Below are 17620 nucleotides of genomic sequence, written 5' to 3' on the forward strand. Positions count from 1 at the left end.
AGGACTTGTATAAAACTTGTTTTTGCAGGAAATGTTTGCCAAATGTTTGTCAAATGTCAGTGTTATCTACACTGTATGTTTATTGATTTATTTCAAAAGTACCTCGTTAGTATTTTGCTCAAAATTTTGAAACTATGTTTGCTTAAATGTTGATCTTAAGCTTAAAGGGTGTACTGTAGCTCCATTAAAAATACATTTTGAGGGATCCCTGGTTTTGGTCCCTGCCTTTGGCCCAGGGCGTGATCCTGGAGTCCCTGGATGGAGTCCCGCATCAGGCTCCCTGCATGAAGCCTGCTTCTCCCTCTGCCTAGGTCTCTCTCTGGGTCTCTCATGAATAAATAAATAAAATTTTTAAAAAACTAAAAATTAAAAAAATAAATAAAGATACATTTTGACCCTACATTGGTAGGTGAGGCCTGGTAAGGTTAGATATCAAAGAAAACTCTGCGTTTTTAAAAAAATTAGGATTCCTAAAAAAAAGAAAAGAAAAGAAAAATTAGGATTCCTGCTTAAGCACAAACATTTGTGGTAACCTTTTCCATTCAAATGCAAAAGGGACTTCAGAATTAAAAAGTTTCTCTCATCTCATTGTTAAAAAAAACCATGGGAAGTCTAAATTTAAAGACTACCTTAATCAGAGTTGTACTTTGAGGAATAATTTTCCGTACTTTTGAAGGGCAAAGACATCTTAAATACTACCTGTGAGCTCACTGTATACTAATTTTTGGCAACAACTTTTATCCAAGGTACTATTTGTGGTTTCTCTCTCTCTTGATTTGTTTATTTTAAAGAGAGAGAGAGGGCATAAGTAGGAGGGGCTGAGGGAGAAAGAGAATCTCAAGCAGACTCCATACTGAGTGCAGAACCAGACACAGGGCTCATTCTCAGGACTCTTGAGATAGTGACCTGAGCAAAACCAAGAGTTAGACGTTTAACTGCACTGCCCAGACACCCCTTTGGTTTCTCTTACTGTTGTTTTGTGTTGTCACCATATTTGCATCCTCACTGGTACATTAAAAATTATATTAAGTAAATCTTCCACTTTTTAGGCCAGATGAACATCCAATATAAACAACAGTATGAATTTGAATATTTCTAACATCCAGTGTCATCCAGTTGAAATATAAATATTTAACATAATTTCAGCCTTCATACTATTTTATCAAGTACAATGGTGCCCATCCTTGGATGCATTTCTCTTCTATAGTAGCAAACAATGGTATTGGTGATCTTCTAGTGACACTAGTGTCCTACAGTGTCAGCACATAAGAATTTTTCATTGTACAGTGTTTGTTAACGTGAGCTTTACAGTGTATCTTCCCTAGATGTGTAAGGATACTTCAAGATCAACCTTGCTAAGTGTTTATTTCTTGGAATTCAAATTTGGTTAATAAGCTGTTAATCATACTTTTGTTAGAAACCAAAACAGGATTTTTTTAGGATTAATTTAGCCAGTGTCTGCTCCCTCAAAAATCTTTGCAAATTTTTGTTATATGAAACAGTACATTTTAGGGGCACCTGGGTGGCTCAGTTGTTAAAGCATCTGCCTTCAGCTCAGGTCATGGTCCCAGGATCCTGGAATTGAGCCCCCTGTCAGGCTCCCTGCTCAATGGGGGTCTGCTTCTCCCTCTCTCCGTTCATGCTGTCACTCCCTCTGTCTCTGTCTCAAATACATAAGTAAAATCTTAAGAAAAAATTTAAAATGAGGGTACATTTTAATTGCATTTAAGATTAAGCCCACGCCAAAAAATAAAGGATTAAGCCCTAATGACAGCTAACGATGAAATTGTTTTCTTTTTTTTTTTTTAATGAAATTGTTTTCAGTTGATGTACATTTGCCTTCAGTCCTCGTAGTGCTTTTATTATGGTTGAACCTAGCAAAGAGTAAGTACATGCACTTGTGTTTATTAATATTCATCTTGATCATTTTTAAAAATTTCCTATTTGTGAGCCCTGGGTGGCTCAGTTGATTAAGCATCTGCCTTCAGCTTAGGTCATGATCCTGAGGTTCTGGGATTGAGTCCCACATTGGTATCCCTGCTCTGGGGAGCTTGCTTCTCCCTCTCCCTCTCCCACTCACTCACTCCCCTTGCTTGTTCTCTCTCTCTCTCTCTCTTTGTGTCAAATAAATAAAATCTTTTTTAAAAAGAAATCAATTTCCTTTTGAAGTCAGTGATCCATTTCTAGTTTGAAAAACTATACACCTCATTAATTCAAATACAACATTTCTAAAATCCTCAAGCCAGAAGCATAATTTAAAACTAAGTCATTAATTTAAATATCTTTTTTTTTTAAACTTTTATTTTATTTATGATAGTCATACAGAGAGAGAGAGAGAGAGAGAGAGGCAGAGACACAGGCAGAGGGAGAAGCAGGCTCCATGCACCGGGAGCCTGACATGGGATTCGATCCTGGGTCTCCAGGATCGCGCCCCGGGCCAAAGGCAGGCGCCAAACCGCTGCGCCACCCAGGGATCCCCTAAGTCATTAATTTAAAAGTCAGGAAGCAGGGTGCCTGCGTGGCTCAGTTCATTGAGCCTTTGATTCTTGGTTTTGGCTCAGGTCATGATTTCATGGGATCAACCGACTCCGTGCTCAGCTGGGAGTCTCCTGAAGATTTTCTCTCTCTCTCCTCCCTCTGCCCCTCCCCCCACTTTCTCCTTTCTCTCTAAAATAAATAAAATCTTTTTTTTTTTTTTTAATAAATAAAATCTTTAAAAAAAAGTTAGGAAGCATCCAAAATTTGCAAAACTATATATAATATAATATGGGATCTCTTCAGAATTTGCTTATTATTGCCCAATAGACCATTTCTGAGTGATGAAAGTAAATGTGCTTGCTTTGAGTAAATTTATGACTTTTTGGTGAGAAAGTATGCAAACGCTAGAAATCAAGAACCAATGCAGAGCTACAGTTTTCCTAATCAGGAATGCGTTTACCAAAGTTCTATATTTGGTGAAGGGATGTTTATTAGTTAGCAAATTGCCAGCCATGTGTGCTTCTAGCTTATTTTAACCAGTTTTTATGGAAAGCTTGGCAAATGTGTACTGAATGTGTTCTTTATAAGAGTGTATTGTATTATAGAACAATCATTGTGCTCTTACAGTAGCATTTTCAACTAAGGATTTTTGGGTGGCCTTCATGGCCATATTTACTGATATATATAGTTCACATACCATATTTACTGTTTCCAGTAAATATCAAATTTACTGGAAAGAGAGACTATATAGCTTTCTAAGATTATCAAAAGAATATATGCGCCCCCAAACAGTTGAGAATTAAGAAGGTAATTTTGCTTTTGCATAATTAATCCAAACTGTTGTACTTCTGTAGTTTCTGCTTTTTTTTTAATTGAGCAGATTGATAAATAAATAGCTATAGAATGAAAGTTTTCTTTTTCCACAGTTATGTTTCAGTTGAGTAAACTATTACTTCTTATGCTTTTCCATTTACCTTTTTCTTTAGCTGTCCTTCCTAAACATTCTTGCACTGTTGTTTCATATTTAACATTAAGTAAGGCAAATTACATACCCGTAGAATCTATCAAACTTAATATTGAGAAGCAAAGTTCTGATGAGAATGCCTCCTAAGAACTAGTGAGTATAACTACATATGTAGCACATTTTATTTCACTTTGATTTAGGTGTTAGTATTGTTGTAGAAACTTAATTTTATTTGACCAAGTGTAATTGAGTTTTAGTTGACTTAAGGTTTTACTTTTTGTGAAAAACTAGTTTGACAAATTAAAAAACACTTTGCAACTCCTGGGTCTTGAGGGGAGCTCAGCTTGGATTTTGTTATTACCCCTTTAGGATACTGATGAGTTTATTTTACCCACTGGAGCTAATAAAACCCGGGGCAGATTTGAACTGGCCTTCTTTACCATTGGAGGATGTTGTATGACAGGTGGGTATGATCACTTTTTTCACTGTCCTCAATCCAAGTAATCAAAAGTGTGTAAAATCAAAAGTAATTCAGATATTGGTTCCAGAGTTTTAAAAAATCATTTAGGGGTACCTGGCTGACTCAGTCCGTTGAGCATGTGACAGTTGATCTTGGGGTTGTAGGTTTGAGCCCCACGTTGGGTGTAGAGATTACTTAAAAATAAAATCTTTTAAAAAATTATAAATAATTATTATATACATCTTTCATTTTCTCCTACTAAAATTAAAAAGAATTCGAAGTGCAGGTTTTTAATGGAAAGCTGTATTATTTGGTTGAATCATTACTGTGAATCACTAGGGGCTGCATTTGGAGCAATGAACGGTCTACGGCTAGGATTGAAGGAAACCCAGAACATGTCCTGGTCCAAACCAAGAAATGTACAGTAAGTCTTATAATCATCTGATGTAGTGATGTTTCAATATTAACCTCTACTTTGTTGGCTTGATGAGCACAACCTTGAGATTACAAATGTTTAGGGTATTGACATACATTTTGATTGATTTTTTTTTTCTTAAAATAAAAGTAATTAAGGAGTCAGGTTACTGAGGCTTAGATTTTAAAAGGAGTGATTTTTGTCAGTGTCCCTCAATTAGCTGTTGCTTCCCCGACCTAACTTCTCTACTTTTTCATTCTATAGGTCTCTGTGACTTGCTTTTCTAGTGGTTGAATTGCTAATACATTAGTTAGATTGTTCAAGGGTGTGCAAAACCATAGGACATGATAGTAAAGAAAGAAGCATGTAAGAGTGATTACTGGATCTGCTGTCATTTGAATTGAACTACTTAACTGACTTCACTCACTGTTTCTGAAAGGAGAAGGCTAAAAAAAATTTATCACGGAGTCCCTAGAACTTAGGGATAGTTCCCTGAGTCTTCTCTTAGGAAATTGAAGTTTGTGGAGAAGGAAAGTAGACATCTTCACCCTGCCCAAGAAATAAACATGATTGGTCCATGTAGATATTCTCTAAATAATATGATGTTTAGTTTTGGATGTTTTTACACTTTTTTTTTTTTTTAAAGATTTTATTTATTTATTCATGATAGTCACAGAGAGAGAGAGAGGCAGAGACACAGGCAGAGGGAGAAGCAGGCTCCATGCATCGGGAGCCCGACGTGGGACTCGATCCCGGGTCTCCAGGATCGCGCCCTGGGCCAAAGGCAGGCGCCAAACCGCTGCGCCACCCAGGGATCCCTGTTTTTACACTTTATATGGGTGAAGTCACACAGTATATATTTATACAATGGCTCATCATCATTTTTTTTAAAGATTTTATTTATTCATTAGAGACACACACAGAGAGAGACGGGGGCAGATATAGGCAGAAAGAGAAACAGGCTCCATGTAGGGATCCCAGTGTGGGACTCCATCCCGGGACTCCAGGATCACGCCCTGGGCGGAACGCAGGAGCCCAACCGCTGAGCCACCCAGGCATCCCTGTCATCATCTTTATATGTAGTTTAGCCAGCAGGTGGCAGCAGGTTTGCTAAATTAGACCTTGGGAATCCTGTCAAGTTTTTCATATTCTTGTTACTATGTGGATCTTGCTTTACTAGGCCAGATCCTTGCATATTTTTACATTTTTATTAATGCTTGTCCCTTACTCCAGAGCATCTGCATGGGGATACTTAGCCGAAGTATCTGCCTTCTGCTCAGGTCATGATCCCAGCGTCCTGGGATTGAAACACCTTCCTTCCATCCCCCTGTCAGGCTCCCTGCTCTTCCCTCTCCCTCTGCTTGCCGTTCCCCCTGCTTGTGCTCTCAAGTGCACTCATGTTGTCTCTCTCTCTCTCTCAAATAAATAAAATCTTTTTAAAAAATTTGTCCCTTACTCCAGTACTTTTTTTTACTTTTTTGTGTTATGCAGAATTTTGAAGATGTACAAAAGTAGACAGAATAGTACAGTGAAGACCCATGAACCATAACCCATCCTCAGCAGTCGGCCAAGATTGGGACCAAATGTGCCCCATCTTATTCTCCGCTCGCATGTTACTTTAAAGCAAATCCCTAACATCACATCATTTAATACCAATTTGAAAGTGGAGGATATGCTAGAAAAGACAACCTTTGTTGCTTAAAAGTGATAATTATTAGTGTTTTAGAGAGAGTAAAATTGATTTATATTTTTTTAGGTAAGATTTCTAAAATATATATTCTTAAAATATATATAATTTTTTATATGACCATTCTAATCTTATTGGATAGGAAGCATTTAAAACAGGAGACAACCGGGGTAATAGGTGGCTCAATTGGTTAAGGTCCGCCTTTGGCTCAGTTTATAATCCCAGCTTCCTGGGATTGAGCCCTGTGTCAAACTCCCTGTTCAATGAGGAGTCTGCTTCTCCCTCTCTCTTTGCCTGCCCCCCACCCTGCCCCTCTTATGCTCTCTCAAATAAATAAATAAAATCTTTGAAAAATAAAATGAATAAAGTAGGAGGCAGCCTCTAAAAAAATGGAAAGAAAGTAAGGTTTGGGGCCAGTCAGATCTAGTAGCTTCAAAGCCTAGTTTCTTACTTACTGTTTTGTGATTTTAGGTAAGTTTTTTTTCTACACTGAAGGGTTGTTGAGAGGTGATTAAGGTAGCTAAATAGGGGCTCAGTAAGTGGAGATATATTTCCCAATCATATCCCAGACAATTTCACTAACTTGCAGTGCTTCCAGCGGTATAATAAAAGTAATAGTTTTAAAAACTTGTTACAAATGACAGTATACTGAACTTAAAATAAGTTAGTAAATATGTAACAATTAGTTAGAAACAATATACTTCATTACTAATTTTTAAACAGCTTTTTAGAGATAAATAGAAATTTTTGTTATTTGGACATTACATGAGTTTTTTAATTGCATTAAATGAGTTTTTTCACTTTGTTACTGGAATTACATAATTTCCAGCAGTAGTCAGCTGTCCGGATAGACCCATTCCTGTGATGGTGTTACACTGCTGGGAGAGGAATGTCTTCTTCCTCCAGTTGCCTCTGTCACTGTTTTGGTGGCGCCTGGCACTGGTACAAGGCAGAACTATGCTTCCTTGAGAGTATGCTGAGCGTTCACTCTGGCCGCTTGGTTCTAGTCAGGGAGCAGACATAGTATGTTTTCTGTGTGTATTCTACTGAGACAGCTTTTTCCTTCTCTTTGAGTATTTCCCCTTATTTCTGCTTTTTTTTTTTTTTTTTTTTAAGATTTTATTTATTTGACAGCACAAGCAGGGGGAACAGCAGTGGGAGAGGGAGAAGCAGGCTCCCCACTGAGCAGGGAACCCAATGTGGGGCTCAATCTCAGGACACTGGGACCATGACTTGATACTTTAACTGACTAAGCCACCCATGCACCTCTATGTTACTTCTTTTATGTAAATCAATTACTATAAACTTTTTTTTTAGTAAAACACATTCTAGGCTGTCAAATCCTTTGTGTATTTGATTTATATTTAATAATAAGAACTTTCCTTACTGCCCAAAAATGTTAGAGGTTTAACCTTCATTTATATTTATATACAGTAAAAGTCATCCTTACTAAATTCTGAGGAGATACTAAGGTAAGTCTTAAAATTAAGAAAACTTCAGGGGGTGCCTGGGTTGCTCATTCGATTGGACATCTGACTCTTGATTTTAGTTCAGGTCATGATCTGGGGGTCCTGATACCAAGTCCTGCCTCAGGCTGTGCACTCAGCGGGGTGTCTGCTTCTCTCCATCGGGTCTCTGCTCGTGTTCTCTTTCTTTCTAAAATAAATCAATAAATCTTTTTAAAAATAAATAAATTAAAAAAATAAAAATAAATTAAGAAAACTTCGGGTATTGGCTTTATACATTATAAATAGCTACAGTAATGGTTTTTCAAATTACTAGAGAAATGGTAATTCTAAGTACAAATTCTTTCTCTCTCTGCCCTGGTAGGATTTTGAACATGGTGACTAGGCAAGGGGCACTTTGGGCTAATACTCTAGGTTCTCTAGGTAAGTAGAGATCTCACTTAATAAATCATTAATGCAACAAAAGAATGTGTATGTATCATGAACAATTTGGTCAACCAAAGTTCTGGCCCTAGGATATTAAACATTTTATTTAAATCTACTCTGATGAGTAGTGTAGACAATACTTAGGAAAAGACCATGAACAACATAAAGTAATTCCAGATGTTAAAGCCTTTTCTCAATGTTTTAAGTCTTTTTAAATATTATATACTCCCCTGTCCAAGCAAGATACCAAATCATGTTTTAAGTAGATATGAAATCCAGGTAACTTAGATCTAAGTCCAGTGCCTCTTTATGTTAAGAAAGGTTCAGGGTCCTGTAGTAAGATACGGTAGATTAATTCATCCCTCTTGCTCTAGTTTCCTAATAGCCCATTCAGCATTCTATTTACTTCAGTAGATTTCTCAGACCCTATTTCCAGAGTTATAATAGGACCTTTGTAGATAATGAAAACATTTGTTGTTCTAAGCAAAGGGTAAGTTAGTAGGACTTAGGACCAAATTCTTTCATATTATGTTGTTTATAAATGATTAACTCTTTTGGTTACTCATAGCTTATAATAAATGTACCAGTGGTATTTATACTGTAACAGCCAAGAATGTCTTTGTAACTTAGTTGAAAGTCTGAAAATCTTTTAATTGTGGCAGATTAACTAAAGGAAAATGTAATCATCTCATTGAAAAAACATAGAAAAGGCGTCTGTTGTGAAAGAATAATACCCTAGCTTTGTCATGGGATTTGGAAGCAGTACATTTTCACACCATGAAGTCAAATTGACATTTGAGATTCTAGGAAATGACTGCTTCAATGTGCTGCTCATATACAGTCACCCTTCTTTGTTTCTGTTTGGTTGCTTATGTAACTAGAGTAATCTGCCATCCTGGTCTGCCCAGGGGACTGTCTTTGTTTTAGCATTGCAAATCTCATGTTCCAGGAAACTCTCTTCCTGAGTGAACTGAGATGCTGACCAATTACCTTGTGTGTTCCTAGTATCATATGATCAATCACAATGTTTTGCTCAAGTTCAGTTTCAGTTAAAGAAGTTGAAATGGCAAGAAGAGCCTTTACAGAAGTATAAGAATATCACAACAGAAGTGTTGTAAGGCAGTTTGGTGTAATATTGAAGGGTCAAATAATGGCATAATTTTGAGAAATGATAAAAGGATTAATCGGAATCTTTACAGGAATAGGAGAAAGGTAGTTTGGGGGATGATTTTGTTACAACTATATCATGCTAGTGTTAATAGTTTTTTACATGTGAGGGAACCAAACCTCAAATTTTTTTAAGTTAACATCTTTGTTAAAATAGAAATGCGTGTGTCTTAGTTTCTAAATCCAAAGTATATAGCTGTTATGAATAAGATATAAGTGAACATTAAAAATATTTTTCCTGGGACTCCCCAGCGGGACTTTTTATTAGTAGCTACTATTCTTGTTGCTTCTGAAGCTTTCCACAGAATTTCTTTGCATATCCCCAGTTGTACACACATGTGCCTGCTTTTACATGCTAGTGATACGGTTTTTCCTGCTTTTTCTTTGGAGTGTGTAGTGTTCCAGTATATGGAAAGTCCACTTCTTGGTCTATACCCTTTGATGGGCATTTGATTTGGTGCCAGGCTTTTGCAATTACAAATAGTGTTCCAGTAGTCATTCTTTATATATCTTTGAATGCTTGTAGAATGTCTGTAAGATATATTTATCTAAACATAATTGCTCTACTGACTTTTAATCACTTTTTTATTACTGATCAGTTCCATTTCCCCTTTAGCTTTGCTCTATAGTGCATTTGGTGTCATCATTGAGAAAACACGAGGTGCAGAAGATGACCTTAACACAGTAGCAGCTGGAACCATGACAGGCATGTTGTATAAATGTACAGGTAGGTACTACTGAGTGAAGAGGAGCTCTCAGTAGTTTTAAAACTAAGTAGCCACAGTTTTCAAAGGATACTTGACACATTTTTTGCAGTATAATGGAGAGCTGAACAAAACTCCTGGTTGTTTTGTATTTTTCTTTTTTTTTTAAGATTTTATTTATTCATGAGAGGCAGAGACACAGGCAGAGGAAGAAGCAGGCTCCATGCAGGGAGCCCGATGTGGGGCTAGATCCTGGGACTCTAGGATCACACCCTGGGCCAAAGGCAAGTGCTAAACTGCTGAACCACCTAGAGATCCCCTGGGTTTGGGTTTTTATTTGTTTTTTTATTAAGTGTACATTCAGTAATATTAAGTGTATTTACATTATTGTGGAATATCACCACCATCTAACTCCAGAACATCTCTTCATCTTGAAAACTAAAACTGTGTATCCATTAAACAATTTTCCCCTTCCTTTTTATTTTCTAACTATGAATTTAAACTCTTAGGTACTTTAGGGTACCTCATATAAGCAGAATCGTACAATATTTGGTCTTCTTATGACTGGCTTGTTTCGTTTAGCATACTATCCTCAAGTTCATGTTGTAGCATGTTTCAGAATTTCCTTTTCAAGGCTGAATAAAAACTCCCTTGTACATATCTACATTTTATTTATCCATTCATCTGTCAGTGGATATTTGGATTGCTTCCACCTTTGACTACTTTGAATAATGCTCCTGTGAACATGGGTGAACTAAATACCTTTCAACTTTGAAAAAATAAACAGAACCATAAGAGTTGAACCAAAATGACCTGACTGGAGATCAAATACCAAATTCTCCTCTAAGATGGAAAAGAAATTAACATTCACTGCATTATGATTATGCCCTCAGCTATAAGCACTTAATGTAACTTACTTAAAACTGTGAAGTCATCATCATCACACCCCAATTTTATAGATGAATGCAGTATTAAGAGGACTTTTCAAAAGGTCACATAACTGGTGATAGGCCCAAGTTTTTCATCACATTTCTGCTTGAAATAGCTTAAGCTACATATGTACTCTACTTATACCTCTGAAAATTACATTTGTTTCATTGTTTTACTATGCATTAGAAATGATTAATGGAGTAATTTTGTTTTTTGGAAATTCCTCCACCACAAATATCAGGTAGCACTTTTGCTTCATTTTTAATAGAAGAAAGAAAAGCTTCAGTGGGATCATGAAATCCAAGATTTCCTGATACATCTGAGAGTGAGGGGTTTTTTTTCCTATATTGAAAATGGATTGAGGGTTCCTGGGTATTCAGTTGGTTGAGCATCCTACTCTTGGTTTTGGCTCAAGTCGTGATTTCAGTGTCATGTGATCAAGTCCACCACCCCTCTCTCTTCCTTCAAAATAAATAAATTTGTAAATCTTTTTAAAAAAGAAGAAAATGGATCATATTTGGAATTTTATTCCTAAGAGTTCACAGTATTTCTTGCACCACATGCACATGTATGTACTCAAATAAACAGAGCTCCAGGTAGATTGAGACGATAAATGCCTTTTATGTCTATGAAGATGTTACCTTAGCTAGAAAAACTTTCTTAAAAAATCTAAAAATACTTCAAGTTGAAGATCTTTAGGATCAGACAAAAGAATTTAAAACTTTAATTGGCAGCACAAGGGTGCATTTAGCAAGAGTTTACTTGGCCCAACCTGTGTTTAAAAAGATCAAATTAATATTTAAAAAACAAGAGATTTCACATAGAAATCTGGAATTCCAGCTTCTTTTGAATAAATGGAAGACAAAAAGCTTACATTATTCAAGTTGACATATGGCTAGGGCTGAGTGGGAGCTGTTTCTGTACCAGTACATGGGCACTAAAGCTCCAGTTCAAAGAATACATTAGGGGTTGGAAAGTCCCGGTCTTATTCAGGGTAAGCCACTGTGGGATTTCCCAAGCTCTAGGCAGGCTTGAATATAAGAATGTACTGAATTATTCATCTTAGAACATATTATACATATTTAAAAGGGAAAGGAAAAGGCTGAATTCTTGATTTTGGAGGAAATGGGAGCCTAGCTTTCTGTGTCAAGGACTTCCTTGCAGTAATAGCATTTATGACACAGGCTGAGACACCTCCTGCATAAATTATAAAAGAGAAAGGTCTTGGTTCAGAAGAGAAGAAGCAAAAAAAGAATATCCATAATTCTATGTCAGGTGACTGCAGATTTCATTTTCCATTACAGTGTGAAACATAGAGGAAGTTAATAATCTGCTGACCAAGAATTCCAACGTCGGCTCATAGTTTCTGGCTGAACAATTTAAATTTAGCTCAACACATTGAAATCAGTCTACAGAGGAGTCTTGTTGATTTCTGGTTTAGAATGAATTTAATAAGTACAGAATTACAAATTTTGTGTGATAGGAATACAAATACAACTTCAACTTCTAGATTCAGGGATTTGGAAAAGAGTTGAGGCACTCTTGGTCTAGAGCCAGCATAGACTCTTAAGGACAGAAGTTTACATTTAGGGAATAGCTGATTCTTGCTGACATAAAACATTTCCAACCCCCAATGTATTCTTCGACAACAGAAATGAAAATTAAAAAGGTTAAAGTAGTATAACTCAACTTAGGTATGGAGCTCCTTTAGTGGAAAGAAAACTCATGAGGAAAAACACATGAGAAAATGGGTAGTTATCAAACTAAAAGCTTAGAGACTAATTTAAATGAATAATTCTCTTGAGTGATTTTAGTTCATATCTGTTTATTTAATGAATTTATGTAAATATTTTTCAAAGGGTATGAAATGTCATTATTAGATTTTCTATGGCATATGAAAATCTGTTTAATAATGATCCATATTGGGGCGCCTGGATGGCTCCGTCCATTAGATGCCTGCCTTAGGCTCAGTCGTGATCTCAGGGTCTTGGGATTGAGCTTCCTCTTAGACTCCTTGCTCAGCAAGGATCTGCTTCTCCCTCTGCCCTTCCCCCTTGCTCGTGCTCTCTCTCTCTCAAATAAGTAAATAAAACCTTGGAAAAAAAATATTGACCAGTATTCTACCAGAAGAGGAACAGCTGTAGTTTTGCTATTGTTCATAAGCTTAGGACTAATGTTTAAAAGGCTTGGCTTGGTCACTTATCTGAAATCAGGAACAAGGCATCAGAGACTAAAAGATATGGGCACCCTTTTCTCCCCTCACAAAAAATCCCTGACCTGTTCATTCTGTGCCTTCCATAAGATTGTATTAGAGAAGCAGACTAAATAAAATTAAGGATATTCAAATACATTTCTTCATATTAAGCAAATATTATCAGGGTTATTGTTAAAAGGGGTACTTTTATCAATGAGTGCCAGGCCTTCAAAATTAAACTTTGAAGATTGTATTAGAGAAGCAGACTAAATAAAATTAAAGGATATTCAAATACATTTCTTCATATTAAGCAAATATTATCAGGGTTATTGTTAAAAGAGGTACTTTTATCAATGAGTGCCAGGCCTAACAAAATTAAACAAAGACTTTCTTGATGACTTTCTATTAGTGGCAGCAATATTCTTCCAGTAAATTAAAATACACATATAATAGGCAGAGGGTTAGCTGCTGTAATATACAGAACATTTTGACAGATCACTTAAACCAACAGTCCAATAAAAAAGAGTAAGGATTGACAGAGCGCTTCAGGGAAAAATACAAACTACTAACCAATAGAAGCTATTCGGTGTCCCAAGCAACCAGGGCAAAGCAAAATAAAACATTAAGTTAATATTTTTCACCAACTGCCTTTAAAAAAAGTGATGACAAGTAACTAACTGATGGTCACCATAGGGGAGTTGGGTGGGCGGATGCGTTGAAATAGGAGTAAGGAGTGCACTTGTGATGAGCATCAGGTGGCTAAAATAAAAACTTAAAGTGATGGTAGGTGATACTTAATATTGGCAAAGGGAAGCAAACAACTGGCATTAGTATTAGTATTTTGAATATGTAGATCCTTTGCTGAAGTAATCTTTCAGCAATTTATCCTCCAGCAAACTAAGGCATACACACAAAACTGTATGCACCAAAGTTTAAGACTGGCTTCAAGGAGAGGGCATATTTGAACAAAGATGAGGGAGCATGTGAGATGGCTGTCTGGAAAGAGTGATTTAGGTAAAGGCTAACAACAAAGTCCCATGGGGATTAAAAGGCGGCCGGGGTTGGGGGGGGGGGACTGCGGGGTGGAGAGCAGTAGACTCTGGAGTTATCGTAAAAGTGGCAAGGGACTAAATCATATAGAAAATAGAGCAGCTTCATAGGCCACTGAAAGAATCTGACTTCACTGGACTTTGATTCTTATATTCTAAATATTAGCATTTCCATTTACTTACAAACCTTAAATTGTTGATCATAATTATCAGGTAAACTTTCACTGTTCTGGGTCCAGAGTTTTCATGGGAGATGTTAAGTCAGTGTTGATAAACCCTCTTAAACTTGCCTAAGATTCTCAAAGGGGACTGGGCTACCATACCACCACAGGAAAGCAACCTCCAAAATGACTAAGAATCTGATGAGAAGAAGAAAAAAAGTCCTAAAACGATAGTAATGTGGGGAGTCAAAAACTATTGAGAAAATTTAATAAGTGTAGTCTTGTACAAGAGAACTGGGATTGCTGGGGAGGGACTGGTGGTGGTGGGAGGGACTCCCTCACCATGGGAAGCCCGAAAGGCAGCTGCTCTGCTGCTAAGAGTCACACATACTGCTTCCACTCTGTAACAGAGAAAGTGAAGGGGGGGGTGGTGGAAGGGAAGCAGGAAACAGCATCTTGTAGTGTTCCAGTTGCCATTGATAACCCACTTTCTCTCACCATCCCCTCATTTCATCATCCATGAACTTCTGTACCTACTTCTATACTATAAAGTATTTTTATTTTTCATTGACCATTTTGACTTTAGACTTCTACCTTCAGTATGTCTTGTCTAATCACTATTTCTGGCTTAATCTTCCTCAAGTATGGTACTAATTCTAATACTCCCTGTCCAAAAACTTTTGATGATGACATACTGCTTTTCAACTTAAATTTCTCATCCTAGCCTTCCATGCTCTAATCCTAGCCTACATTTTCAGACTTTTCCCATACCTTCCTTGCATATATCATATGACCAAACACATAAATTTGAAATCCAGTCCTTCTATAAGGCCTAGATCAACTGTTATTACCCCTTTCAATAGATTTATCTATCTATCCTGGAGGCAGTTAAATGTGGTGTAAAAAACAAAGGGCTTTGGAGTCAGACTGGGTTTGACTTGACTAGCATTAGATCCCTAAACAGCTACATGTGCAGAGAAGAACTTGTCTGAATTTGTTACACAAGGGTATATTCCCTTCACAGACTTGTAAATGAGATAACTTACATAAAGTAAGTTACTTACATCCCACCATAAGCACATTTTATGTAATTTTTACAAGGCTTAACAGTTTTCCTGGTAGGAAGTCAGTAGATAAAAAGATTGAAAAATCGAGAACTAGCAAAGTAGTTGTGTTATTTAGAAACATGAAGGTAAAAAGCAAAGAATGAAATGGTTGCCTTTGGGAACTAGGAATTAAGGTGAAGATGGTGTGTGTACTACATTGTTCATCACTAAAATCTTGGTACTATTTTGACTTGAAATTTTTCATATGGACTATAATAAAATAAAATTTAAAGTGAGCAAAAACCTATGTATCAATTAGGCATTAGAAGAGAGGAGTGAGGAGTTACTATTTAATGGGTACATAGTTTCAGTTTGCAAGATGAAAAATGTTCTCTGGAGATGGATGGAGGTGATAGTAGCATGATGCCATTATACTTGATGCTACTGTACTGTGTTGTCAAAAATGATAAAAAAAATTTTTTATAGTATTTAGTAGTAGCCATGTCAGTGTTGTAGGTAAGGCTGGAGGGGCCAGCATCATCTGCTGGCCAGATGCCTATCCACTATCCGGAGGCTGAGAATGTTTTATATTTTTAAAAATGGTTGACCCTTGAACAACGTGAAGTTGAACTGCATGGGTCAACTTATATATAATTTTTCTTCAATCAGTACAGTACTGATTTTGTATTTTCTCTTATGATTTTCTTAGTGATCCTTTCTGCTTCATTCTAAGAATACAATATATAATACAGTACATACAAGGTATGAAATATGTGTTTATCAACTATATATGTTTTCAGTAAGGCTTCCAGTCAACAGTAGGCTATTAGTGAAGTTTTTGGAGAGTCAGAAGTTGTACATGGATTTTTGACTGTGCAGGGGGTGGGGTGGCATCCTGTAACCCCACTCATTGTTCAAGGGTCAACTGTAATTACATTTCAAGTGGTTATGTAAATACCTACATAATAGCTTTTGGGACCTGAAAGTCTAAAATATTTACTTTCTGGCCATTCTAAGAAAAATTTGCTGGTTCCCCAGCTCTAAAGTAATTGTCAGTTCAGTGTATTAGCTCTGCCACTGTCCAGCTCTATACCCCCACAAACAAGGTACTTTAGTATTCTGGGCCTCATCTTCCTATGATCAGAAGATTTGCCCTTTCTGGCAAGAGTTGTGTAAGGACCAAAAGATAGAAGGTAAAACTGAAACACATGTCTGGTGTTTGTTTTCCTTTATAGAGATTGACCATTGACCTTATTTGGTTACTTTGTTCAAAGCAAGAATATTTGCTGTCAACTTCCTGTGCTTAGTTGGGCAGAAGTTCTTTACAGAAAGTCTAAAGCCAAGGCCTTCAAACGTTTAATAGAATAAGTTAGAAAATGCTGGAATTAATGGAAAGTTACAACTAAAACCTGGCTTGGTATGTGATAAGAGGCTACGCTTAAATCAGGATTAGCTGTGCTTAGTAAATCAAGCACTGCCAATGTTTAGTGTCTGCTTGCTGCAAATAACTGTTGTCCAACCTTCAAAGAAGTGACTTGTTTGAATTAAGTTGGTTTCATTTTGGTCAGAAAGTAGAAAGCTTTCTAGGAGACAAATTGTTGTTAAGGGACACTTAAAATGCCACTGGTGTCCCAAAAATCTGAGTCTTGCAATTCTGTTTCATTGTTACCCCTAGTGCACCTGCCCAAGGAGGCTTGTTATTTGATAGCTGAGAACTAATAGGAGTCTTTCAAAAAAGTGGCTAAAGAGAAACCATGTTCTTAGGCACACTCAAAGCAAAGGGCCAAGTGTAAGGAACAGTTTGCCGGTATTTCCAGACCAGTGTGCAGAGTTCAGAGCTCTGTAGATCCAGGGGAGTTCATCTGAAGTTGAATTTTGGTCCCAGGAAAACATCTGCAAATGTAGTGCGCTTCCAGGTACCTGCCCTCCATCATTTTTCTGCTAATAAACAGCAGTGAGGCCACCTTTCGTTTTTTGTTGAGTCAGAATGGAGTACTGTATGTTTGTAACCTGCTTGAAAGAGCCCTCATTATACTCAGTTTAGATCTAAAGCAGCATGTTGATGCTGTTGCAAGTAGTAGTTATTCTCCTGTACTTCATAGTTTGTTTTTTTCATCTTAGTAATTTGGTCTAATTATAATTCACCTTTAGTCCCTAGAACTTTTTGTTGATTTACTAAAGACATGAGAGGGAAGTCATTATTGGGCAGACTGTTTTAACTAAGGTTGAATTTTTCAACCTCATTGGATACAGTTGCAAAGTCAACTGCTATACTTGGTCTAAATGTAGCAAGATGATATAGAGATGATATGGGCTTCAAGGAGAAATCTTCATTGAATTTTTTTCTGATTCCTGCTTCCCACATATTTGATGATGTTTATAAGTGATGCCTGCAGTTTCTGTTTCAGTCTGTTTGAGAGAGATAATTAGGGCACTTCATGGTGAAAACCTACGCAGGTCAGCTATCAGACCT

The 17620-nt window shown here is 36.8% G+C and overlaps 1 protein-coding gene and 1 non-coding gene across 2 annotated transcripts in view; both read left to right on the forward strand.

The window, feature by feature from the left end:
- Positions 1-17620, forward strand: part of LOC486776 (mitochondrial import inner membrane translocase subunit Tim23) — a 33726-nt gene that overhangs the window by 14502 nt on the left and 1604 nt on the right. Inside the window, exons 3-6 of the mRNA XM_038578089.1 lie at positions 3812-3905; positions 4242-4326; positions 7835-7893; positions 9680-9790. Of these exons, the coding sequence (XP_038434017.1) occupies positions 3812-3905; positions 4242-4326; positions 7835-7893; positions 9680-9790 (349 nt within the window). The remainder of the gene's footprint in view (positions 1-3811; positions 3906-4241; positions 4327-7834; positions 7894-9679; positions 9791-17620) is intronic.
- On the forward strand, positions 6829-7027 carry LOC119866649. Its single transcript, XR_005380822.1, has one exon. It is a non-coding gene; the product is annotated as a small nucleolar RNA SNORA74 (small nucleolar RNA).

The sequence above is a fragment of the Canis lupus genome, chromosome 28 (assembly GCF_011100685.1).
Source record: "Canis lupus familiaris isolate Mischka breed German Shepherd chromosome 28, alternate assembly UU_Cfam_GSD_1.0, whole genome shotgun sequence".
NCBI lineage: Eukaryota > Metazoa > Chordata > Mammalia > Carnivora > Canidae > Canis > Canis lupus.